Genomic DNA, 23874 nt, shown 5'->3' on the forward strand with positions numbered 1-23874 from the left:
ATCAGTCCTTGTCACATGCAATCTGCTGCAGAAGAGGCAAAGGACTCCAGAAGAGCTGTGCAGCCTGTGCAGAAAAATATCATTTTTCCTTCCCAGTTTGAGCATTGCTTGGCTGCAATCTGAAAACTGCATGTTACCAGCAAAGCTAAAACACTGGAGAAAACCGGGCTCTTTCATCTCACTACCATGTAGGAACTAATGAGTGCTCTGTACTTTTCTTCTAAGTTTGTCCCTTTCCTGTAGATTGTGGCTTCTCTTTATCATATAGAAAGGCTGTTGGCTTAAGTGAGCCCCTCTCCAGTAACTTTGAAAGCCTCATTCATACCCCCCACTCAGAGTCCTACCTAGCAGAAGCCTCCAGCCTCAGTCATTCTCCCAGGACAGCAATAGCTGATCCCCCAGACCTTTACATGTAATGCAAACATCAAAGTGAACTGCTCACATGAATATCAGAAAAAAGAGGAAAGAGTGTGAAGGAATAGAATTGTCCCTAAGCACCCAATAAAATCAATATACTTTCAGATGACATTAAAGACACAAGTCTGAACTGTCTTCTGTGTCCCTGTGTGACACTTGGGATGCAGGTACCCTGAGCAGAAGAAAATTTAATATATGGAATCATTTAATATATGACATCAATGTGAAAAGCTGCAGAGCCAAATTTTCTCAGGGAATAGAAATGACTACACTCAAGCTACAGAAAAGTTTGTAGCATTCTACTAAGTTTTGTCAGTATTCTTCTGAATCCAAGCTAAGGTTTCCCTGTTGGTTTGAATTTATTACCATTGTGTAATAGTAAACAGAGAATAAAATACCTTTTATTGCCCAAAGTGACATTTTATTCCCTTCGTCTTGTTTTGGTTTTCCTCCTTTTGAAAGAACTGCTGTGTACTGTATGCTTCACAGTCTGGGTATTTTTCAGTACACTCTTCCTTTGTGTTCCTTCTGAGTTATTGCATTATCATATGTAGGTAAGTGGCCCAAATGGAGTGGTCCTTACAAATCATATGTTAAGATTGTTGATATGTGACAGCAAAGACCAAGCAGCCCATGCCAGTAGGAACCAGAAGCAACATAGCCAATTCTCTTTGAGTGTGCATTGAAGTCCCTGGCTATAGGAACTGACATGAATTGAGATTTTACTTAAGAAAATTAAATAATTCCAAGTTATATTAGTATGGATACTACATAGGAAATGTAATGGTAATTTCTTCATGATTTAAAAATTCTTATCTGAATACAGAAAATGCCTAAAGGACATTTGAAATTGAATTGTAATTTGAAATGAAATTGAATTTTAGTTGAAAGGACCATAAACACCTTCTGAGGTTCTGTCTTTCCAATGCTTCATTCCAACCAGCACTTGGCCATTGTTCTGCTAATTGAAACTTCAGTGGACACATGATTTTGCAAAAACCTATCATCATTCATATTGATATTTTAATTTCCAGGAAGACCAGTGACGGAAGGACTGTGAGCCTTGTGCAATTGATTTGTTTGTATGGCCAGATGTTGTGTGGAAACTTCGCTGCTTATGCTGTCCCTTCCTTTTGATCCCAAATCCATTTTGGATTATGTGATAGCATTACCTGGACAGAACATGGGAACAAGCAACGTTTTCAAATAAACTAAAACTGAAATGGGATGAGCTCTGGATTCTTCTCGTCCATTACTTGGGCTTTACTATCAGCCATGTTAGAAAGTGCTCCCCCCAGAAATATCTTAACTTTAACACTAAATTACCATCTGCAATGTATTTTGATCTTAAAGCTACGGAATCCTCATCCTGACAGCCCCAGGGCTGTAGACAGAGGTGCCGCTACACTGTGGCTGTTCACATGAGGAGCAGGAGTGAAATGGCTTTGTTAAAAGGTTCCAGTTTATTCTCATGAATGTTACAACTCAGAGCTTAGACTTCTGACCTCTGAAGAAGAGGCACTGGAAACTCAGTATGTTCCTCTTCCCTTTCAAAATAAGCACAGTAAAGAGTCACTTGGCTGGCAGGTAAATCCTCCCAGCTTTTTCTCTCAAGAGGTGATAGTTATATTTTCTTTATCCTCCTAGCTAACTGAAGTCACTCTTTTGGAAGAAAATTCAAAATGGCTGAAGTTCCAGCCATATCTCCTGCTGACACTCCTCCCCACAGCCCATCTTCTCCTGTCTCTGGGAAAATACGCTCACAGTCATTTGACACCTGAGAACTCTCACCATGTATGGACTAAATGCTTCAAATCAACCCATAAGAGAACCCTTTAGTCTCTATTTTCCCATAAGAGCATGCAACAGTATGAGTAGAGAAGAGGAAGGCTCAACAACATTCTGAAGTCAGCTCCAGCCAGGGGTTTCCCATCAGGATAATAATGAGTTTGGAGAGCCTGAAGGAAGGCTGGAAGCTGACTGCAAACCAGGCAGGATAAGCTGCTGCAGGACCAAGGGCAGTCTTGCAGCTTGGTGCCTCTCTTGATTCTGTGGCAACTCATTTGAAAACACAGACTTGATGTAGTAGATAGAGTCAGGCGCTTGGAAAATCTCGCGATGTCACGGAAAGCAGTAGAATCCCTCTCCCCCTAACGCCTAGTAATAAAAAATCACCCAAGAATGCAGTCCCCCCTAACACTAGTAACTTTCAACTCCTTACTAACCAATTACAGTAAAATAAGACCCCCTGACATAGAAAAAAAACTTTCCCAGTATAAAACCCGACGAGACGAAACAATAAGTCTTAAACCGTCCACCATACTAGTGTCCGCATGTATTCTTAGCCCGAGTAACCCTAAAGAATGAGTCACCGTGCCGTTTCCTCAGAACCAAATTGCCTCACCTTGCATCAAAAAGCAACAACTTGACTTCATGTATGATTTCAAAAGATGGAAGACTGATATTCAGACTGGAGTGCCCCTCAAAAGGAGGAGAAGGCAACAACTAACCAGCACCAAGAGTCACAAACTCAACACACACATTCATGTTCTCCTCCCTCCTGTTCACAAGCAGTGCCATTCAGTCAGTATGCTAAAATGCACCATCAAAAGCCTCCTTCCTACTGTGTGGGTATGAGTGCCAGTGGCAGCAAAATGAACATTGTTTTATCTTTGATGATTCCTGAATATATCTGCATGTAAAGGTAATATGAATCCTCATCTAAGGCACCACTGCCACATGAATCACTCAAATACTTCTTTCAAGTTTCTAAGGTCTTTCCTTAGATTTTACTAGCCACTTCTTACTTCCTCTCAATAAACAGGAAGACAGCAAGTATTAAATGCAGGTAAATTTCAGCTGCTCAAGTTATGTGCATCTGTAGTTCACACTCAAGCACTGAGAAAAACACAGCCCTTCCCAGCATACAAATTAAGTGAGCTGAATAGGCACACCTATTTCGGGCACAGCTTTACAGAATGAGGGGACTGAGCCAAACTCCCAATCCCATCTGTATGCAGTGGCAACGGATGTGCAGCTGTGGGTTTTTATAAAACCATATATAGTTCAGGCAAACTTCCCCAAAAGTAATTCCATGCAAATTCATGTCTCCTATAAACTGGCTAGATCATGCAATGAAGACCTGTGTGGGGAGCGTGGGCGTGAAGAGGAGAGACAAAAATTTCTGACACACCTTTTCAAAGCAAACCAGTACACAAACAAGGAAATCAGAGGCTGCTGAATGTAGCCAAAGTCATCATAGTGAATCCAGTTCTACACCACATAAAAAAGGCTCCCACAAACATGTCAGCATTGAAGGGCAAGTGAAAACAAAACTGACTCACCTATGTTCCTCATTTAGAATAAGAAAAATAAAACATCATAAGATAAACAAGTACAGTAACAAGTAAAAAGAAAACCAGTTTGATAATATTCCTTTTTCTATCTACCTTCAGTAAAGTGGAATCATCAGCTTTAAGGAAACTTTAACCTATTTTAAGGTCAGATGGGACCCTGTACAACAGCTGCAGACTACTACCTGAAAAAAGGCTGAATACTTTTAATATTGAACCTCCCTTGCAGCACCAAACAGGTTGGTACATGCTGTTTTCATTTAAATAACTTTTATCCTTCTGGAAATTATACTGCAAAGTGTTTAAAAAGATCTTGAAAGAGAGTGATGTATACAAATAAACAGGATAATACCTCCCCAGCAGTTGGCAGAATTTCACAGAGTCCTACATCATGGCTGTGTCAATTTGGGCTTTGTCTAAGTGACAGGGGTGGATTCTACCCACTCCAGATTTAAATCAGAGAGGATAAAGCTCAGACATCTAATGGCTGATGCACATTCTCTGCACAGTTACTGTGTATTAAAGGGAGTCTGCTCCTATCCAAATGCTGAGAGAATGACTGAACTGGACATCTAAATGGCAGCATCAGGAATTGAAAACTGAAGACATGAGGAGCTGGATCCCAATCCAGCAAAACAAATACTTGGAGCGCAAGTAAACCCTGAGAAATCTTGAAAGAAGAATTTCTGGGGCTAAATGGTTGCCTGATTTCAGATCTAATGGGCCAAAACCATATAGCTTAGGCTGCAGAACAATGGGCTCCTTCAAAGTCATCAACATTTTCTGTTCCTTAAGACCATGTTCCTTCTTATTACTGTCAGCTAGAGAGGGCAGGTGGGTGTCACCTCTTCTACATGTGGATGAAGTCTCAGGTAGCATCCCATCATGCTGAGCTCACCATCTTGTAGAGCATTCATCTGCACCTTGGAGCATCAGCACCAAGTACCTGTGACATGGAGGAGCCAGGAAGGCAATGGGCACAACAGAGAGAGATTAGACAGTAGAGGGCAACAGCCAAGAAAGTGGGAACCAAAACATGGTTATATCCTGTGAGTGTTGGCCTCCTACAAAGAAAAAATGAGGAGTCCCAAATCTGGCAGCAAACATTGTTCAAAGCTATTCCCTCTTCACCTCCTTTCTAGGCTTTGGTACTGCTTGATGACAAGAGAAGGGCAAATCACCACATTTAGGCAAGGTAATAAAGGACAACCAACTCATGCAAAATGCTGCAGCCTGGATGGTAGCCCACACACTTCAGAGATTAGCTGAAGCTCTGAAAAGCAATTTGAGTAACTTCCTTTGATGTACCATCTGGTGAATAATTTACTGGGAATGTCTTAATCACATCAAAGGTATCTATCAATGTGCTCAGATTTTCTCAGTGTTTAAGACTCTGCCTGTATATTGTGCTCAAGGAACAGACATAATAGTACAGAATTAAACTTTACTGCAGTACTCCCACAGTAATAAAAAAAAAAATCTGCAGCATATTACCAGTATGGCCTCAAGGACTAGGTTTAGGAAGAGCAATATTTCATTATTACTTCAAAAAGGCTGCCACTCTACAGCCTTGCTCATGTTTCCAAAAATTTGTAAAATAGACACACATCTGTGGCATAAAAAATGTTAAGAAGCACATCTCCCTATTCAGAGGGCTTATTGGCAGGGTTCTCTAACATCAATCACATGGGTTTAGACCCAGAGTAGATTTAGACTAGATCTAAGGAAGAAATTTTGTGCAATTAGAGCAGTGAAACACTGGGATAGGTTTCAAGAGATGTTGTGGATGCCCCATCCTTGGAAACATTCAAGGTCACATTGGACAGGGCTCTGAGCAACCTGATCTAGTTGAAGATATTTCTGCTTATTGCAGGAGGATTGGACTAGAAGGCCTTTGAAGGTCAACCCAAACCGTTCTATGTGTCTATGACATACATTTGTCATACTCCAAATGGGAATACTACAATTACTGCTTCCCCTCCCTAAATATTGAGACTAAATTGCTAAATTGGGGTCATATTAAAAAAAACCCTAAGTGAACAAACTAAAAACCCTACAAAACTTAGTGGCTATTAAATATCCAGAAAGCCCTGAATACCCCTAAAAGCCAAGGCCAGACTATACTTATTTGCATGTGCCAGTCCTGTCTTGATGCTTAGGTGCTTTAGATTGCGTTATCCTTCAGCATCACCCCAGCACACCCCGCGCAGCTCACTCACTGCTTTGCTGTGCTGACAGGACCCCGCAAACGCCCCCGGCCAGGTGCTCACGGCAGGCGGGTCCGGAGGAGGTCGCTCCGGCGAGGGGAGCGACTCCGGCCCCGGGATCGCGCCCCCGTGGGCTGCTGACACCCACCCACGCCCGCCCGCAGCACCCCCCGCCGGGCATCCCCGCCTCCCCGCCCCTCCGCATCCCCTCCGCGTCCCCGCCGCTCCCCGCTCCGCATCCTCGCCCCGCCCGCCCCGCCCCGCGGGCTGATTTACGGCTCTGCTGAAAACGCCGCCCCGCTGCCGCCACCAGCAACAAGTCGGGTGAGTGCGACGACCTTGCGGGCGGCCGAGGCCCGGCGCCGCTCCGCTCCGGCAAGGCCCGGGCGGCGGCCGAGGCGAGCGGAGCCGCGCCGAGCGAGCGCAGCCGGCGGGGCCGTGCGGCCGGAGCGCCGCGCCGGGTGGGCGCGTCCCCGGGCGGAGATGGCGCGGTAACCCTGAGGAATCGCCGGGAAAGTTTCCCAAGTTTCCCGTGGGGCGCGGACGCGGGCCGTTCCCTCCGGCGAGGAATGCAACAGACAGCCCGGGATGAAGGCGGGCACCCCTGGCCGGAGCCGCTCGGCGGCGTCAGCCTCCCCTTCCGCTGCCCGCGATGCGGCGACCACACCAGGTTCCGGAGCCTGTCCTCGCTGCGGGTGCACCTGGAGTACAGCCACAGCTTCCAGGAGAGCAGCCTCCTGGCCAGGAGCAGCCTGTTCTCTCCGCTGAAGGACGCGGAGCCGGTGTCTCCGCCGGAGCCCGCAGCGCAGGGCAGCCCGGGCAGCCCCGGCGGCGTTGCCGCGCAGCCCGCGGGGCCCTACCTGAACTTGGGCGGCGCGTCCTGCGGGAGCGGCAAGGGCGAGCAGCCGCGGGAGCTGGCGGCCGAGCGGCCCGGCTCCTTCCTGGCCAGCTATGTGTCGGCCGAGTCTCCCAGCGAGCTTTCCAAACCCGGCCTCTCGGCGGCTGATTCCAAAGCCTCCTTCGAGGCACACGTCAGAGAAAAGTTTAACAGGATGGTAGAGGCCGTGGACAAAACGATCGAGAAGCGGATCGACAAGCTTACCAAAGAGCTGTCCCAGAAGACGGCGGAGCTGCTGGAGGTGCGGGCAGCGTTCGTGCAGCTGTCCCAGAAGAAGCAGGAGGTGCAGCGGCGAGAGCGGGCCCTGAGCAGGCAGGTGGATGTGGCGGTGGAGATGATCGCAGCCCTGAAGCAGCGGCTCAGCGAGTCCGAGGAGGAGCTTCACCGCAAAGAGGAGTAAGTGGGGAGGCGAGTGCCGATGGCTTGGCGAGGGCTGGCCAGCTCCTGCGTGAGTGACAGCCTTTGGGGGAGAAGAGAGGGAATGGCTCAGTTGCTTGCTGATTGTGAAAGGGCCTGGAGCTCACCGCTTCAGCTCACTATATTGCTGGAGTTATAGCCATGTGACCGTGTCCCCTGCAAGGCAGTGGACAGCTCCCTGAGCAGGTGGCTTTCAGCTTGGCTCCCCAGTGACTAACAGGGCAGGGGACAGCTCCCTGAGCAGGTTACTTTCGTGCTTGGCTCCCCAGTGACTAACTGCTACACTTTCTAATCCCTGTGTTGTGCCTCTGGTTTCATGGAGGTAGGGACAAGTAGAAGCTCTTATCAGCATGTAATGTGATTTACACTGCCACGTTTAATGCATTGTCTTTTTAAGAAGAGATGGGTGGATAAGTCTGGATGAAGTGTGCAAGAATACCTAATAGCACCTTTTCCCTTAAGCCTTCTCACCATGGTCAGCCTGTGGAGTGCACAGTCTCCTGTGCATCAATGAAGCTTTACTGGAGACAGTGTTGAAAAGGCCATGTCCAGTGTTTTAGATGGACACAGAACTGTGGAACAGGAATCACTTACATGGCATTGGGAAGCAGATGCCAGAGTTCTGACTAACCTAAGCCATCTAAAAATACATTCATGATGCATCCATTAAAAATGTAGCGATAGCTGATATATAATTTATACATGAACTACTTAGTTTATTCAGCACTTGCTGAAACCTTTCAGGCTTTTCAGAGCAACACAACTTATTTTAGAGAAATGGAAATAAAGAGCCTTGGTAATGGTATGCCTCTAAGCCAATTCATCAGCTTACAAAAGGAAGATGAGAAGTGGTAGTTGCCATGACACTGATCTTACAAGAAATAAGGAAGGTGGTGTAGGAGTTCAGTGTAGGAAGTTTGGAGGGCTTTCATCATTCCTTCCTGTAGTCTAAGGACAAGAAAGAAAAGATGAGGATCAGTAGGAGCCATCTATCTTGAAGCAGAGCTAGAGATTTTTCAGAAGAGGGGATACATAAAGGTGGTGGGATTTGAGCCTCTCAGATCTGCCTTGAAGGGATATTCAACAGAACCTCTAATTTTGAAGTATGAGGTGATCCTCATGGAAGAGAAGACTGAAAGACTTAAGGTGAAGCTGAAGCTGAATAGTGTAACTGAGGCAGATTTGAAAGTATGCTGCAGGGAAGCCATGAAGATAACATAGTTTCAAGCAGTTTTGGTATTCCCATCTAGCCAGACTGCCCTCCTGGGCTCTTTCACAGTAAGTCATCCTATTTCCTCTAGAAAAGTATCTTAGAGCAGGAGGGATTGCTCTGTGAAGGTTCTTCTTCCCTCTGCAGACTACCAGGAGACCTCAGGTAAGCAGCTGTCTTAGGCTAGGTGCAGAATTTCAGATATCTCAAGTTGAGTGGCATGAATCTTACCCCAAACTAAAGGCAGATTGTGTGCTTAAAAATCAAGACTTGGATCCCAAAAGGAAAAAAATGACTGTTGGGAGAAAGAAACTATTCAGTGAAACAAACCCAAAGTTCTGCAATGCTGTAGAAGAAGAAAAGAACTTGTGGGAAAAGAGGAAAGGGGCAGTTGAGTCATCTGGGTAGAAAGAATGGGTATGATCTGGGAGGATGGCAAAGGACACTGATCTTTGGAAAGAAAAAGCTGAAGTTGTGATTTTCAACTGTATTAGGAAAAAGAACAAGGAAGAGGCCACATGGTCTTTGGCAGATTACTTACCAGCAGCACTGTCAGGATGGTGTTCTGAGGCCAGAAGAGACTGAACACAGAATGAGAAGTGGGAAAACATTGCCCTTCACACTAGGACATTGCCAGGATCCGGAAAGGGGCAGGAGCTCAGATCACTGCTGTTAGAATTCTTCTCTTGAAAGGAGGAGAGTGAATGCATAAACAAATGATGAGGTAGCTCCTAAGTTGATGTTACAGGGAAGGCTGAAGGTTACTTGGCTAGAAACATGAACCAAAAGAGCAGCTGCACAAGAGACTTCACAGAGTACTCACAGAATACTTCACAGAGTGTTGCTCTTTAGGGTTTTGCTTCCACTTTCAACAAAAGGCCTTGAAAGCAAGTGCAGCAATAGGAATGAGAGAACAGCTCTTGCACAGCAGTGTTAACTTCTACAGGTAAATGTGTAATGCATGGCAGTGCCTAGGATGGAAGAACAGCAGCCCTGAGTACCAGGGGGAAGAGGGCAGTCAGAATTTGTTATTGCCTGTGTCTGTGCCCAGCTCCACAGCATTGCCTCTGAGGTTACTCTGAGGACACTGGGAGGGTAGGCAGGGTAAAAGAATAGGTTGAATTCACTTAGGAAAAACTGGAAGTGTGTTGGGCTTTTTTCTCATTTAGATGATTCCTGCATTTCCCATCTTGGGGGATAACAAGGCATAGTGCCATAGAAAAATGCACTGGTTCTCTTTCCAATTGAAAGGTCATTGTATAATTAGCAAATTGAAAAGGAAGGTAGGTATAAAAAATGCTTTGTAAGAGCAGGACTGGAAGTTCTAGAGCAGCTTTTCAGAGCTGATTCTCTAAAATGCTTGGGACAGTTAGCTTTACTCCAGCAGCAGGGAGGCCCTGGGTGATGTGCTCTAGTAGAGAAAAAGTTCATGACTTTGGTAACAACAGTGACACTTGTCTGGCTTTCTCATGGGCTGTTGGTAAACTCTGAGACCTGCCTATGTATTCAATCCTTTGCGAGTTCAAAACTTACTTGGTGTGCTGAGAAGACATTGTCCTTCAAAAATTAGGATCTCAACTTTGGCTTTGATTTCTGGAAGAGATCCAGATGATCAGAAAGCCAAACAAGACTGCATAATGGAAATTGCAGAAGCAGTTCTCACTGCAGATTGTGGAAAGTCAGAGGCATCCCTTCGGGACTGCTTTGATACTTGCTGACCTTCAGAAATAAATGCTTTCATCAGTTTCTTTGGATTTTTTTTTCCATAAGCAATCTTGTGAATATGGATAACTTTTTCCTAAAATTAGCATTGGTATTGAGCTAGTGTAGCTGAAAATCTTTTCCTCTTAGCAGCAGAAAAAAGAAAACACCTTCCCTGAAACATCTGAATGTTGGTTTAGACCATCAGCTGGAACAGGGCTGCTTATTTGAAGCACTTGTAGGATCAGTGGGGTTATTTCTTTAGACTTGTCAGTTGAGTATTTTTTGTTTGTTTTAAATAAGGCTTTTAGCAGTCCAACAAAGACAGCAATGAAGATACCATTTTAGTTAAATTTTCTTTGTTCCCTTACAAAAACTGTAGTGCCAATATGCATGCAGGTATGTGCTGATACTGGTGTGAGGCCCTCGTGGAGGTGAACTCTGATACAGTAGGACACCTGACTGTAGGAGGTACAACACTAACTATATTAATACATAGCTGAAATAGTATTACTCTAAGCACAGAGCTGCTGAACAAAGGAATTATTTAATTAGAAAATGTGCCCTGAAAGGAATTATTCCATGTTTGATGAAGGAGAATGCAACTCACAGTGAGCGCTGTGATCTTAAAGATAACACGGAAGCGTGCCCAAAGGGCATAAGACTTTGTTGAATAAGATATCAAGAAAGCCATTGAAACAAAAACCAACTATGAACTTAACTGCTAGAGGACACTGAGAGGCTTGTTTCTGGATGTAATGTAAGCAAATTGAAACTGGTAGAGGTTGATTTTCAGTAAGTTTGAACAGGGTAAGAAGGGATGGTCTTTGGCTGGAATCTACCTTCGATGGTAAATTTAAACAGCTTCACTTTGTCTCCTAATCACAGAGTAAGATCATTAATGTTGTACCTTGCCATATCTCTGACAGTCATTTCTCTAACCAGTCTAATGCATTTGTTTTGAGACTGGCCATGCCTCTGCTTTGACATAGCCTGGAATGCAAGGATTAATTCAGAATAGCTGTTGTGGGCAGTAGTTATTCTTGCCAGTGGCTTCACCTTAAATTTGCAATTAATGAAATTATCTGTGCAGATAACATCTTGACAGTGGCATTAAGATCTGGCAATCTGCAATTTGTGCTTTAAAACAGCTTTCTCTTAAAAAGGGGTTTCAATTATACCACAAAACAGTTTTGATTTGCTTTAGGCAGAGTACAACTGCAATTACACATTGTTCTTCCACCCTCAGTTTTAGGTAATCCTGCTCCCTCTTTCCTGTTTTCTTTCATCTTCCTACTCAAGAGATTACTCCCCCCCCATGCAGCTGCACAAGTTTAAGCCTAGCATGACTGTCCCACAGAATGGCTCTGTGAAATAAAGCTTAAAATCTTTAGTGTCACCCAGTAAATTCAGGGCTCTGTCTAGAACACAGCCCACTGAATGGGTACAATAACTTTCTGAGGGAGGAGGTGTGAATCTCTTAAATCAAATGTGCTTTTAGTGGTGTGGTAATGTGAAACCACAACCTAATGAATAACAGCAGCCTTCAGGCAAAAACACCAGTTGGGTGATGGATAAGGTCAGTGGCATTAATACTTAATGAATATACATATTAAATATTTTGAGAAGTAAATCACTTTACTACTTACTGTGATAGGAATTTTCCCATCTTCAGGTAAAACAATGGTTTGGTTTTCTATTGATTTTAGACAGAGTTATACTAAAGTGATTTGATATTGGATGATTGTCTAAAGTGATTTGATATTGGATGCAAAACCTGCATGGAGCCTTGTGCTTATCTCCACCTCCAGAGCAGCTGCAGGTGTCAGTGTGGCTGTGCACAGTGCTGGGGCCAGTGCTATGCATCCGTGGGAGGGCTTGCTTGCAATGTGAGAACTCATTAGCCCTTCTTGTCAGGTGTTAAGGAGCTGGAGCTGTCCCACCCTCTGCATTTAGTCAGTGTATGTCACTCTTAGCTGCTGAAAGTCATAAAAACACTGAGCATCTCCCAGGATCCCTGTGCTGCCAACTGCTCCAGTAAACAAGAACTGCAGCTCGCTCATCCTAAAGGAGCACTGAATAATCCAGTGGTAAAGGCACAAGAATAAATGTCACCTAGTCAGCCTATGATTTATAACTTTATTTACCACATCTCAAGTTGTTTCATGGTAACAGCCTCCATAAAGAAGTTTTTTGGGCTAGGCTGCAGTTGGGATGCAAAATGCCAAACTACTTAAGTCTAGTTAACTGTAACAGGTGAACTGCCTGGCAGAGTCAAATTAAAATAAAAGCTTTGGCAGCAAGCCTTACTTACAGTGAGTTCTTCTCCCTGCACTTGTTTTTTCAGCTGAACACCTCTGAGGTGCCTGCTGTACTACAGTAAATTTCCCCTGGACTCCTCTGGCTCTCAAAGAACTCCTTTCTGACACTCTGGCAGTACAGGCATCTCCTGCTCCTCTTGGACACCTCCCAGGTTGCATCCCCCTTGTCTTTCCCTCTCACTTGTCTCATCCTGCTGCTGGCAGCTGAATACAATCCCTGCTCTCCAGGCAGCAGGAGCAATTCCCTCTTCCTAAAGGTTTCATCTGACAGAGCATCCCCCAGGACAAAGCAAGAAATCCAGTTTTCTCCCTGCTGCCCAGTCACAGCCCTGTAAACATTTTGCATACATTATACCTTAGTGTTGGTATAGTAAACTATGAACAGATGAGATTACAGAAATGTAAGATATCTAGGGTGCATTGAGCATCATCTACCTCACTCATCATCTATATCAGTGCCAGGGTGCAGAGCTGGGGGAAGGGGGCAGGAGTCTGCTGGGCAGAGGAGCAGAGCAGTAAAGGGATGATGCTGAGAGCAGAGGAGCTCTCAGGGGGAGTTAATAACTCCATGTAGTCTTTCCTCAATATAACAGAAGTGCTCCAGATGTGGAATAGTCAGTGCAGGGTAGCAGAGACCTCTTGTTAGAAGGGCAACACCTCAGGTGTGAGCCACTTTACCAAAGTTGTTCCTGTTTCAGGTGAATGCTGCTCACAAGGCTGTGCTGTCAGGACACAGAGCCCAGTGGGCCCATGCTGCTGTGCTCTGGTTTATGCCCCTACCACGTGGGCCCCACAATATTCATGGCTTCAGCTTCCTCCTGACTTCATGAAGAGCAGTGTCAGACCTCTGTGAAAACCCATCTTTCCACAAGCATGAGAGTAGAGAGTGAAAGACAAGAATCCTGTCATATAATCCTCAAATATTTGGCAGAGGTCTGGAGAAATAAATTGAAAGTAAAATAAACAGTATAAGCAAAAAAAAAAAAAAAAAAAAAAAAAACATCACAGATATCCAGAAATAAAATTGAAGGGAAAGGGTCCTCATTATGGTTAAGAAAAAGTCTGGGCAAACTACAAGAGACAAGAAGGGCAATTAGACAGATAAACAGCAGCTGCAGGAAGCTACAGGAGTTCTTTGAACCATTTCCCTATTGTTCACAGTGGGAGGAGGCTAAAAATTCTTCTGGGAACTCCCTTCAGGTAACCAAGGCATAGCTGGGCAAGGAGTGAGCTCTCTGAGGAAGAAGTGTTGGAGCAAGTAGAGAGACTTATTTATTAGCAGTCACTCCTCAGGGCTTGATCTTGTTCTTTTGAGAGATGAGAATGAAGTGGAAACAAAGAAAGTAGCTGAACTAACACAAGTGCTGCTTATCAGTGCAAGGTGTGTGACAGAGCCCTGGTGTGTGGGTGTGTTCTGGCTCCTGGCTTTCCAAAGGGAATTTACAGAGTGCATTTCAGCCTAAAGGAAAACTTTCAGATTAAAGTTATTAAAGGTAGGTTCATAGGCTGTACAAAGGCAGCTAAACAGAGAGAAGTTATGGGTATGCTACTATTGCTGTTAATAACAGTTCTTACAAATAATGGCATGTAGGATGCCAAGCTATCTTTAGTCTAGAAAGCAAGGACAATACCAGGGAGTTTATTGACATTATGAGTCTCTTCTCCTCCTGACAGTCATCTAGATCTTCCTGAAAACTCTGTCCCCCCTGGCCTCCTTATGGTATATTAATGAGACATTTGTAGGAAAGGAAAATCCCTTGGTGATTATTTGTGCCATAGAACAGGCAACTAATGAATTCTTACTAATTACCTTTGCTGAGATAAATACAAATGTTAGCATTCTTGAAACTATCACTCTTTTAAAAAAATGCCAGCTACTCATGTTTGTGGCCTCCTGCTGCAGCCAAACTCAGAAGCTGTCCCTGGGAGGGACATCCTCATGGTGTCCCAGGCTGGCAGCTCCCCACTCTCCCACCTTCCCACTGGATGGTCAGCAGCCTGCCAGGCTGTGCACAGCTCTTCCTTACCCAAAAGGAGAGGGATTTGGAGCCAACCTGCTGAGCTGCTGTCCTTTTGAGTTCCCTGTCCCCTGTAAAAGAGGACCCTGATGAAACAGCAAGGACTTCAGTTGCTCCTACATTAACCCAAAATTATATGAACTGACTAATGAAGTGAAGTTAATCATAAGTTGTGAAGTCAAAGAAGTTACAGTGTGGTGACAATAAAGCCCTAAAATCTACTTTAATGAGTTTAGGTTGGCTTCTCCCTAAGCATTCCTTCGTGGCTCTCTAGTATCAGGTTGTTCTGGGCAAGCTAATAATCACTAAACTGTTCAGAGCCTTGCAATCAATGGATTAGCTGAGTTTAACAAACAAGTTACCTCTCTGTTTCTTAAGCCAGATTTTATGGGTGAGTTAGTATAGACTATTACTCATCCACATTCTTCATCCAAACAATACATGCTTGTTTTTACCTGATTCCTGCCATTAGATCAGCCATGCAAACAGAACTCTGCTGGAGTATGGAGCAGGCAGGCACAGCCTGAATCCTAGGTGGTGAATTTCCAGGGCTGACCACTCATGCTTGACTCTTAGCACAAAGCAGCTCACTGTTGAAACGACTATACTCCATTAAACCAATTAACTACAACTATGCTGAGTTAAAACAACAAAATGCAGAGAAACTTTGGATTTGTTATAAACAATCTAAGCTTTGAAAGGTTATTTCTGCCACAAACTGTTTCATAGTTTCTACTTAAAATGCTTTTTCCTCAGGCAATGTATTTCTACTGAGCAATCATGCCCTTTCTCATTTGGCAAGTTCCCTCAACTCCCACCCTTTTTGTACAAAGCAAAAATTAACATGGTTTCACTGGCAAAGTAAAAAATATTTATCCAGGCATTTATTAAACAGGGAACTGCTACATGTTCAGATTTGTCTTCTTTTGTAATACATGCTTCAGTCTACAACCAAACTTCTTCCAGCCAAATAATCCTTTGATATTGGAGGTCCAAGTGGTGTCCTGATTATGATAGTAAGTATGCAGAGAACTTAGAAATGAGCAGTGGCTCAGCTGAGAGCTTTCACAGTCACTGGTGTTCTCTGTTTCTTCCACTTGGGTTACCAGACAAGACACATTCCTAAACTCCTTACCTAAAACTTGTTCTTCCTACACATGTGCTCCCTGCTCTATAATCTGTAGATTATCTGTTAATCTCCCATGCTCCCTCTGGCTCCAGGTCATAACACCACACTTGGACATTCTTGTAGTAATGCAGTCAAAATTAAATTTAATGGCCACAGAAGTTCTTTTGAGTTAGAAACCACCCCAGCAGCAACATTAAGTGACCATTGTTAGATTGTGATGAAATGAAAAGATTAATTTGGGAGTTCATCTGTTTCTCTTCACGTTTCAGAGCTAATATTCTCATAGTTAAGTAAAAAAAGAGAAGGCAGATACAGCTGTCTCCAGATACTTTGAGATGTGATGCTTAATCATATTTCTGCTCTGTGGGCCACTAAAGACTAATTCCAAGAGACCAAATGAAGTGAAAAAACCTCACCCCAAACCCACTGCCCATAAACCTAAATTCAGCATTCAGGCTTCCAGATCTTCACTTAGTCCACAATAAAGTTGAAATCTTTTGATAATAGCGGAGGACAGTGATTAGCCACGCCATGACAAACTGGAGAAGCACCAGTAATTTTTGACATGGGTGAGACCAGTCAGCTGCTGTTATCTAAATGTGGCCTCTTTGCAATGTTTCCATCTTGCAGAGAAGTTGTTACTTTCAACCACTTCCTGGAAGAAGCAGCAGAAAAAGAAGTGCGGGGGAAAGCCAGGCTGCAGCACTTCATCGAGAACCTGTTGCAGCGCGTGGATCTGGCAGAGAGGCAGCTGGAATATTACCAAAGCCAGCAGATGGTGTGCAACCACACTGACATCAGTGAGCACGTGGTGAGCCAGCACAGCCCTTCCCTTTGCCATCACCCTCCCCCTGCAGCCAGAGTTGGGTTATGGGTGGGCTCAGTGGCTCAGGCTAAGCACTGCTGCAGGCAGATGTGCATTTGTGAAAGCAGCAACAGCCGAAGATGATAAAGGGAGAGCAGAGAGTAATGAAATGTTTGATAGATATTTAAAAATTTTCCAGCTTTGGCTATTGCTGCTGTTGCCTTTGCCATGAACACTTTTTTAATGTGACTTGGCAGTCTTTTTGGGATGCCTGAAGATTTTCAGGAAAGACATAGATCCCTATAGGTGACACATCAGCTTGCTGGCAAATCATCTTGCCTCTGGTAGTTACCTATCATGGGACTCTTAGAAATGGTGAATGGATTCCCACAGGCATGTATCTCATGGATTAGAAATCCAAGAACATTACTTTTTAAAATACATTATTTCTCTTAAAGCCCTCATTTTTAATACCTAAACTCAGTATTTTCCCACAATGCATTACATTTATATGCCAAGTTTTAGGCATATAAATGCCTTGAAGGACTTGAAGGAACATTTCAGTTTAATACCCCGTGCTGCCTGTGCTAAGTAGTTGCTCACCCTGGGATGTGAGAAGAAGGCATTTGATCATGCCCAGCACTGAACAGGTATGCAGTGGTGGAAGGGAAATGTTCCCAGAGCTACTTGGAAGACAACAAGCTTTAGGTAAGATGAGCTGAAATGCAGTGTAGGCATCTCAGACAGTATCTGTGAGATTATGGGGCACTGTAAAGATGGGCCTCAATATTAAATCATCTCTCTTGCTCTGGATGTGTTTATCATAATGCCAGGCTCAGCAGTGTCCCTTGGGGAGGGCTCTGATTTTTAAGGCACCTGCCCTGATTTCTGGGTGACTTCAGCATTCCTCTAAGGCCATCCATCCAAATATTGACCATCCTGACCTTCAGGGGATACAGGAAAGTACACCATGAGATGGCTCCAGACACCAACCAAGACAGATGACAAGCAAAGTCAGGCTGGGCAAAAATCCATCTGCAAAGTGTGGACAATACCAGGGACAGAAGGAACATTAACAAGAACATAATCATTTTCAGATGCCAAATCTGACTTGCTTGTCTCAGTGACTTCATTAAATGATATTCAAAGGCTCAGTGTAGCAGCTCTGATGAGAGCTCAATACAAAGAACCTATTTAGTACTAAAAAAAAAATCTATTTCAGCTGAGCTGGCATTAAACACCTCCTTTTCTGACCCCCACCAAAAGAGGGACTAGACAGAGTGTTTCCACACTGTGAACCAAACTGCTGAAAAAATGAAGTCATGCAAATTTGGCCTGGCATTGAAGCTAAGCTGTCCTTAGCTGGTCTCAGGATTTGCAGCAGGGGGAGAGAAATGTTTGTGTCCTCACCCTCCACCCTTCAGTGCAAGTCTGGCAGAGCCAAGGGCTTGTAGCTGGAGTTTCCTAGCCACTTGTGTAAAGGAAATGTATCACTGAAAAATTTAAGGATCTGAGAGAAAGTTAATTTCATACAGCTTATTCAGCCACTGGCCTTTATTAATTATCTTGAACACAATAATTACTTCTCATTGTATCCATACTGTTTAATCTACTGTGAAAGATCTCTGTTAGCCCACACTTCTTTAGCAATTTACTTTGATTATAGTTACAATAAAAATAATGGGAAAAATCCAACCACTAGCAACTCACACATGAATTTTAAAAGCATGTTCATAAGATGGAAGAGTAATAATCTGTAAAAGAGGTGACTTTTTTGGTTTGTTCCCTAAATGTTCTATTCAACAGGTGAGAATGGAAATATAATTTTAAAGATTGTGTATATTTTATCCTTGTACTTTCATTACTTGAAAATGTAATAGTAATAACCTGGTTTTGTTTTCATTGCAGTTTACAGACATTTCATTAAATAAGAAACCCAGATGCCTGTATGTATATCTCTTTTTTTTTTTTTTTTAACTTAAATGCAATAAGTTGACGTGCTTGCATTTCTGTTTTTACATTTTACCTTATAGGTTGGGACCTGCATATGGTCTCTATTTATGTCATGTAATTGAGGAAAACCAGATTTCTGCTGAAACTAAACTAAAATCAGATATTCTCTAAAGAAAATAAAGAATGCTAATTTTCTGTTAAACAAATTACTCCTTCCTGCTGACTATAATAGCCTATTGCAAAGCTGCAGGAGTTGAATCTCTTTGGCTCACACAAATGAAGTTGAAGTTGAAAATATCTTTAAAATTCTGTAGGTAGGAGAGAGACAGTTGTCATTTCCTAACTGACAGTAACAATCATATCACCAAACAAGTGCCCTGACCAAGCATGGGCACTGACAATCTCAGGTTACTCAAGCAGCTGTCCTGGGAGCAGCAGAACTAATTGGGGTTGGTCTCCCATGTCTTTGTGACTTGGTCATGAGTCCCAGCAGGTGGTTTGGAGCACCACGTGCTGCTTGGCCAAGTGGCAGCCTGCTCTGCACACCTCTTCAGGGCAGCCTTTCCTTGTGGGGACACAAGTTCAGGACTTTTTCCCATTGCATCACCACGAGTCCTTGTCCGTAACACAACAGATTAGGAATATGTGTGAGGAGAAGTTCAGACTCTCTACAGTCACTTATGTTGCAGAGCTGCTGCTTTCAGTGAAAAAGCATTTCCTGCATCTGGAGTTGGCAGCTTTGCATTTCACATGCATCTTCCTCCATCTTGGGTACTTTCTTACCCTGACTGTGAACTAGGGACAGACACCCATCTTCTCTACCATAAAGTTCAATTTAAGTACAGTTTAGCCCCTTTAGGTAGCCCCTGAGATGATATTGACCTTGACCTTCTGGTTTTAGTAGCTTCATTCAGTGCAGCAGAGGACTGCCTAACATCACCTACAATAATGCCTGTGTATGCTTTGGGAATAAATGATGTTGCTTCTTCACCATAACAACATCTGAGAAAAACAGAATACTGCATCTTTAAACAACAACTGAGTAATGGACTGGAAAAAACAGTTCCCAAGAATTGATGGTAAACTGGAGTGGCTACTCCAATTTACACAGGTCATTCCTAAACCCCAGCAAGTGGTCAGAGCCCAGGCCTGCACAGGCCAGGATGACACAGTGCCTGCAAGCTCCAGCTTGGACCTTGGAACTGCACAGCATTTCACCCCCTAAACCTCCCCCAGTGAAATCTGCTTAGCAAAGCTGCCCAGCAGGTAATGCTGTTACATGGGGAAGACTTAGTTCCTACAATGACAGGTGGCCCTCACTGCCTCCTACCAACAAATACAGACTTCCATGACACACTTCTCATCTTCCTAAAGAGCAGGAGAGTTTACACTGTACACACATGAGTAATCACAGCTTTTCCCACAACTGGCTTTGTCAAGCATGCAATATGATTTAACTCCTAGAAGAAATAATACTACACATACATGGTTTTCAGAAATAACAGGCTATGGAAAATAGCCCTGTGGGATCCCTTAAGAGATCAGCTTGTACATCAGCACATCTGCTCTTTGCTTCAGTCACAGGAGCTGGGTAGATATGAGCCTTACATTCATAGTTCTGCTGTTACACTAATGTATCTGCTGTAAAACATTTCAAGATTATGTTAAAAGGGACTATAATGATCTTAGCTAAACTGTGGAACTGCAGTTTTGATGTAATATTTCAGAGTGCATGGTTCAGCCTTTGCAGCACTGGGCACTTAGCTGTCACTCCACCTGAGCTCAACAATTTCTGCAAATCTTGCTGGGTTTGAGCCAACACAGAGACAACAAAGAATTCAGCTTACTTTGGCCTTTAAGCTTTCATACCCTTCTTCCCACCAGTTTTTGTATTCCCCTTTCTTCTTCTCCTGTTTCAAATCAAAGCCTAAAAGGGAAGCTGAAGTTTCCCTGGATGTGTGGTCAGCACAAAGGCAGAGCATGGAGTTTCCTGGGCTATTGGCCATTTGTAGCAGCAGCTCCCTGGGGCCTGGCTGCAGTCCAGGGCAACACTGAGATTCCACAAAGTCCCTACAGTTCCTGCATCTTCTTTCTACTCTTACTGGTGCTGTGTGGTCTTCCAAAGACCAAGGGATGTTCATTCTTTGCAGAATGTGAACATGTGCATCTTTAAAATCGCTGCAGATCACCAAGTATAGATCTCAGTAAGGTCCCAGCACTCCAAAATCAGCAGAGTGCTGATCAGAATCAAAGTGCAGATGAACACCCATGAAGAGTGCACCAGTAACACACCTAGGGGTTGTTTTAGTAAGGAATGCTTTTGAATGTAATTAATCTTACAGCTCTGTTTTTAACATGCAACCTCATTCTGTAAAACAAGACTATTTTTGTTTTTAAAAATGTAAGGGTTTGGGATATTTTGGGGACCTGTCAGTTTGCAAGACTGAATAATAATTATTAATGATCACTATTATTAATTTCAGGAGCCGAGGAAGTCAACACACTTCATACAACATCCCTGATGCAAAGCCTCATTCCTTTCAAAAAGGAAGGATCTTGTTGAAAAAAGCAAAGGATGAAAAAGCCAGCTTGCAGCCAGTGAAATGCTTCTATGAACCTGTTGATTGCCCAAGAGAAATATGGAGAGCACAAAAGAAGGGTGAGCCAGTCTGCTCTGCCAGGAAAGTGAGTGCAAAATCAAAGATGGGTAAGAAGGCCAAGCCACTATAGGAACGGTGAGCAGTGTACAGCAGCACAGGAACTTGGCTTCAACATAGCAAATATTGAATGAAGTTAATCATCCTACTTTTTTCCTATCCATCTGGCCATGCCAAAACATATCAGATATAATATATAGAAATATATACATATGGAAGTTTTATATTATTTAGTTATGCCATTGCCTCTTTCGGCGCTATAAAAGAAGTGACATTTTATTCAGTTTACATGGAGGTTTTTCTATTTATTCATGTATTTATTTATTTATTTAGTCATTTTTTAGAGCTTATTTTAAATGACTGCAGTTATCTTGCTGGGCAGTACTGTGGCTGTATGTTTAATTATTTTAGTGGCAGCATGCTCTAACCAACTGGTAAATTATTTTCCATCTGTGTTATTCCTGAAGCTCAGAGGAATCCATTTAATCGGCACCAAAATATTCAATCTTCCAGCTTAGGTAGGTGTGAGATCAGTGACTAACAGACATACTCAGATGCAAAAGGCCTACTCAAAGTCCCTTGAAGGCTGTTTGCAGCACTAGATTGCTACCCTGGGTTTTTGGCTATAAGCACATTTCCATCTTTTATTAAATACATCAAACTACTTGATGCTGCCAGCAGCCATGTTGTCTCTTTGGTCCAAGTTTGGGCTCCTCTGAGGTGTCCCTCAGCAAGGAGAGCAGGAGCTGCCCTGACACTCACAGGCCAGATTGGGCCAGAGGAGGAGTTTCAGTGCCAATGCCAGCAGCAGGAGATCAGCTGTGGTGCAGCAAGTACAGGCTAAAGCAGTGTGGTACTGCCTGGCATTGTGTTCAATGTCTGGGCTTGGTCCCAGGCATGAGAGGCCCAAATAACCATGATTATAACCCAAATCCTTCACATTTTTATCTCTGAAGAATCTTTACAGGGCTGAGAGATCACTGACTTTGCACTAAGAACCCAAGTGCAAGGCAGTTGGAGATGACTGCAGAACACAAATGTGTGTGTTTACACTGGTTTGTGCCAATTAAAAGGATCCTTATTTATTAGAGAATTTATTTATCAAGATGACTTTTTTGTGTGTACAGTATTTTGGTGACATGAATCCTCATGCCATGTTTACAGATATAAACATCCTGATGATGTTACTGATGAGATTTGTTTTCTCAAGAAAGAGAAAGGATAGGTGACACAGGTCTATGTGATTTATTTTTTAAATGCTCATAACAAATGTAAATTGTTTATGTGGAAGGTGATTTTTACAGTATGTGTACAAAGATTTGTGAAAAATGTTTTTCATTTTTTATAACTGTGTCTGTAAGCAGAACTGAGTATAAAAAGACAGTGTATCACTATGATTACTGCTGCAATAAGCACCTGAGTTGCAATATTTTTAAAGCAGAAGATGACCAATCAGTCAGCTAGGATCAGGTAACTACAGATGTCATACATTTGTCAGTGTACAGAACTCCCAGAAAGTAGCAGAGAGAAGAAAGAGTATTATTCCTCACTTTTATTTTAAATAGTGTATATGGAACAATCAAATGTATGTTTAAAAGTTTCTCAACACTGTTTCAGTAGAAAGTCACAGTGTAAAACCAATTCAGGTATTTAGGTTGTAATGCTATTTCAATATTTATTTAACTATGTCACAAGGCCACACTTGGCTTCATGCTAGGCATTGTGTGTGGTGAAAAGGAATTGTTCATTGTGTTGCATGGACTTGGGTCAGATTGTGTGTTACAACAACTTTTATAGGCAAGCTAAAATGGAACCAGTTTTTTCTATTCCCACATCCTTCCACAAACCTGAAAAAAGGACCTTCTTTGAACAAAGGTGAACATTAGAAAGATAATAAAGTAAAATATATTAATTCATTTCTTTAGCCTCTTGACACATAAAGAATATTTTTATTTTTAAATGCCTATCTACTCTGTTAGTCACCAAAGTTAAGTGAAACTACTAGTTCACAAATGAGATGTTTATTTTATTATTTATCATGCCAAAATCTTGACTGTAAGTTTTCCTTTTGGGAGAGGAAGAGGAGAACAGTAAGAGAAGTTGCATGTTTTTAAACTTTTCAAAGCCTAATTTACACTTACTTGCTAAACAAATGCCAGTTTAGTTAATTAGAAAGAAATTGGTATGTACTGTAATCCCAGATCAAAGTTTTTAGAATATAAACATTCTAATAATAAAGATATATTTCTCAGTTACTGTGTCATTTAACTTTGTCAAATACATTGTTTCTTCCAAAAGCCTCTGAAGCAGCACAGAAAAAGCCAAGCAGCAGCAGCTTGGACTTTGCTTTATCCCTGAGATGAAGCATGGCAGTGAAATGGGGGGTTGTGACCCTTCCCAGCAATGAACCTGCAGGTAGCTGCTCCATCTTGCCTGCTCAGCTCACAGGTGTCACCTGCTGCTCTCCTACTGCAGTGCTGCTTAAAATCATTCTGGAGGTGACCCACAGGGTCAGATAACCTGCCCAAAGCAGAGGCAGGGGGAATAGAGGGAAGGGTCAGGCACATTAAGGGCAGAGGGGCTCCCAGGGAATGGCAGTAATGATGTCTGCTCACACACTGCCAGCTGCAGAGCCATCATTTCATCAGCTTAGACTTGGAAAAAGGGGTTTTCCCATGGGGAACCAGGTTCCTGTCTCATTAACAGAGACAATATTTGACAAGAACAGGCACCTGCACCAGGCTGAATGTAACCAGCTTTAGCTTGTGAGGACTTCTGTAGTCAGGAA

General features: G+C 43.2%; 1 protein-coding gene across 1 annotated transcript; it reads left to right on the top strand.

The window, feature by feature from the left end:
- The first annotated feature begins 6462 nt into the window (after positions 1-6462).
- ZNF365 (zinc finger protein 365) lies at positions 6463-23337 on the top strand. The gene is made up of 4 exons (XM_059476761.1): positions 6463-7271; positions 16302-16482; positions 18385-18422; positions 20913-23337. Exons 1-4 carry the CDS (start codon positions 6547-6549, stop codon positions 21157-21159), a joined length of 1191 nt encoding a protein of 396 aa, XP_059332744.1. The 5' UTR covers positions 6463-6546; the 3' UTR covers positions 21160-23337.
- The last annotated feature ends 537 nt before the right edge of the window (positions 23338-23874 follow it).

The sequence above is a fragment of the Ammospiza nelsoni genome, chromosome 8 (genome assembly GCF_027579445.1).
Source record: "Ammospiza nelsoni isolate bAmmNel1 chromosome 8, bAmmNel1.pri, whole genome shotgun sequence".
Taxonomy (NCBI): Eukaryota; Metazoa; Chordata; class Aves; order Passeriformes; family Passerellidae; genus Ammospiza; species Ammospiza nelsoni.

Excerpts from the sequence above, each read along its gene's own strand:
- ZNF365 (XM_059476761.1), top strand. The coding sequence starts at position 6,547 with ATGCAACAGACAGCCCGGGATGAAGGCGGGCACCCCTGGCCGGAGCCG. Across the intron at positions 7,272-16,301 it reads GAGCTTCACCGCAAAGAGGA|AGAAGTTGTTACTTTCAACC; the intron begins GTAAGTGGGGAG and ends TCCATCTTGCAG. Across the intron at positions 16,483-18,384 it reads CTGACATCAGTGAGCACGTG|TTTACAGACATTTCATTAAA; the intron begins GTGAGCCAGCAC and ends TTTTCATTGCAG.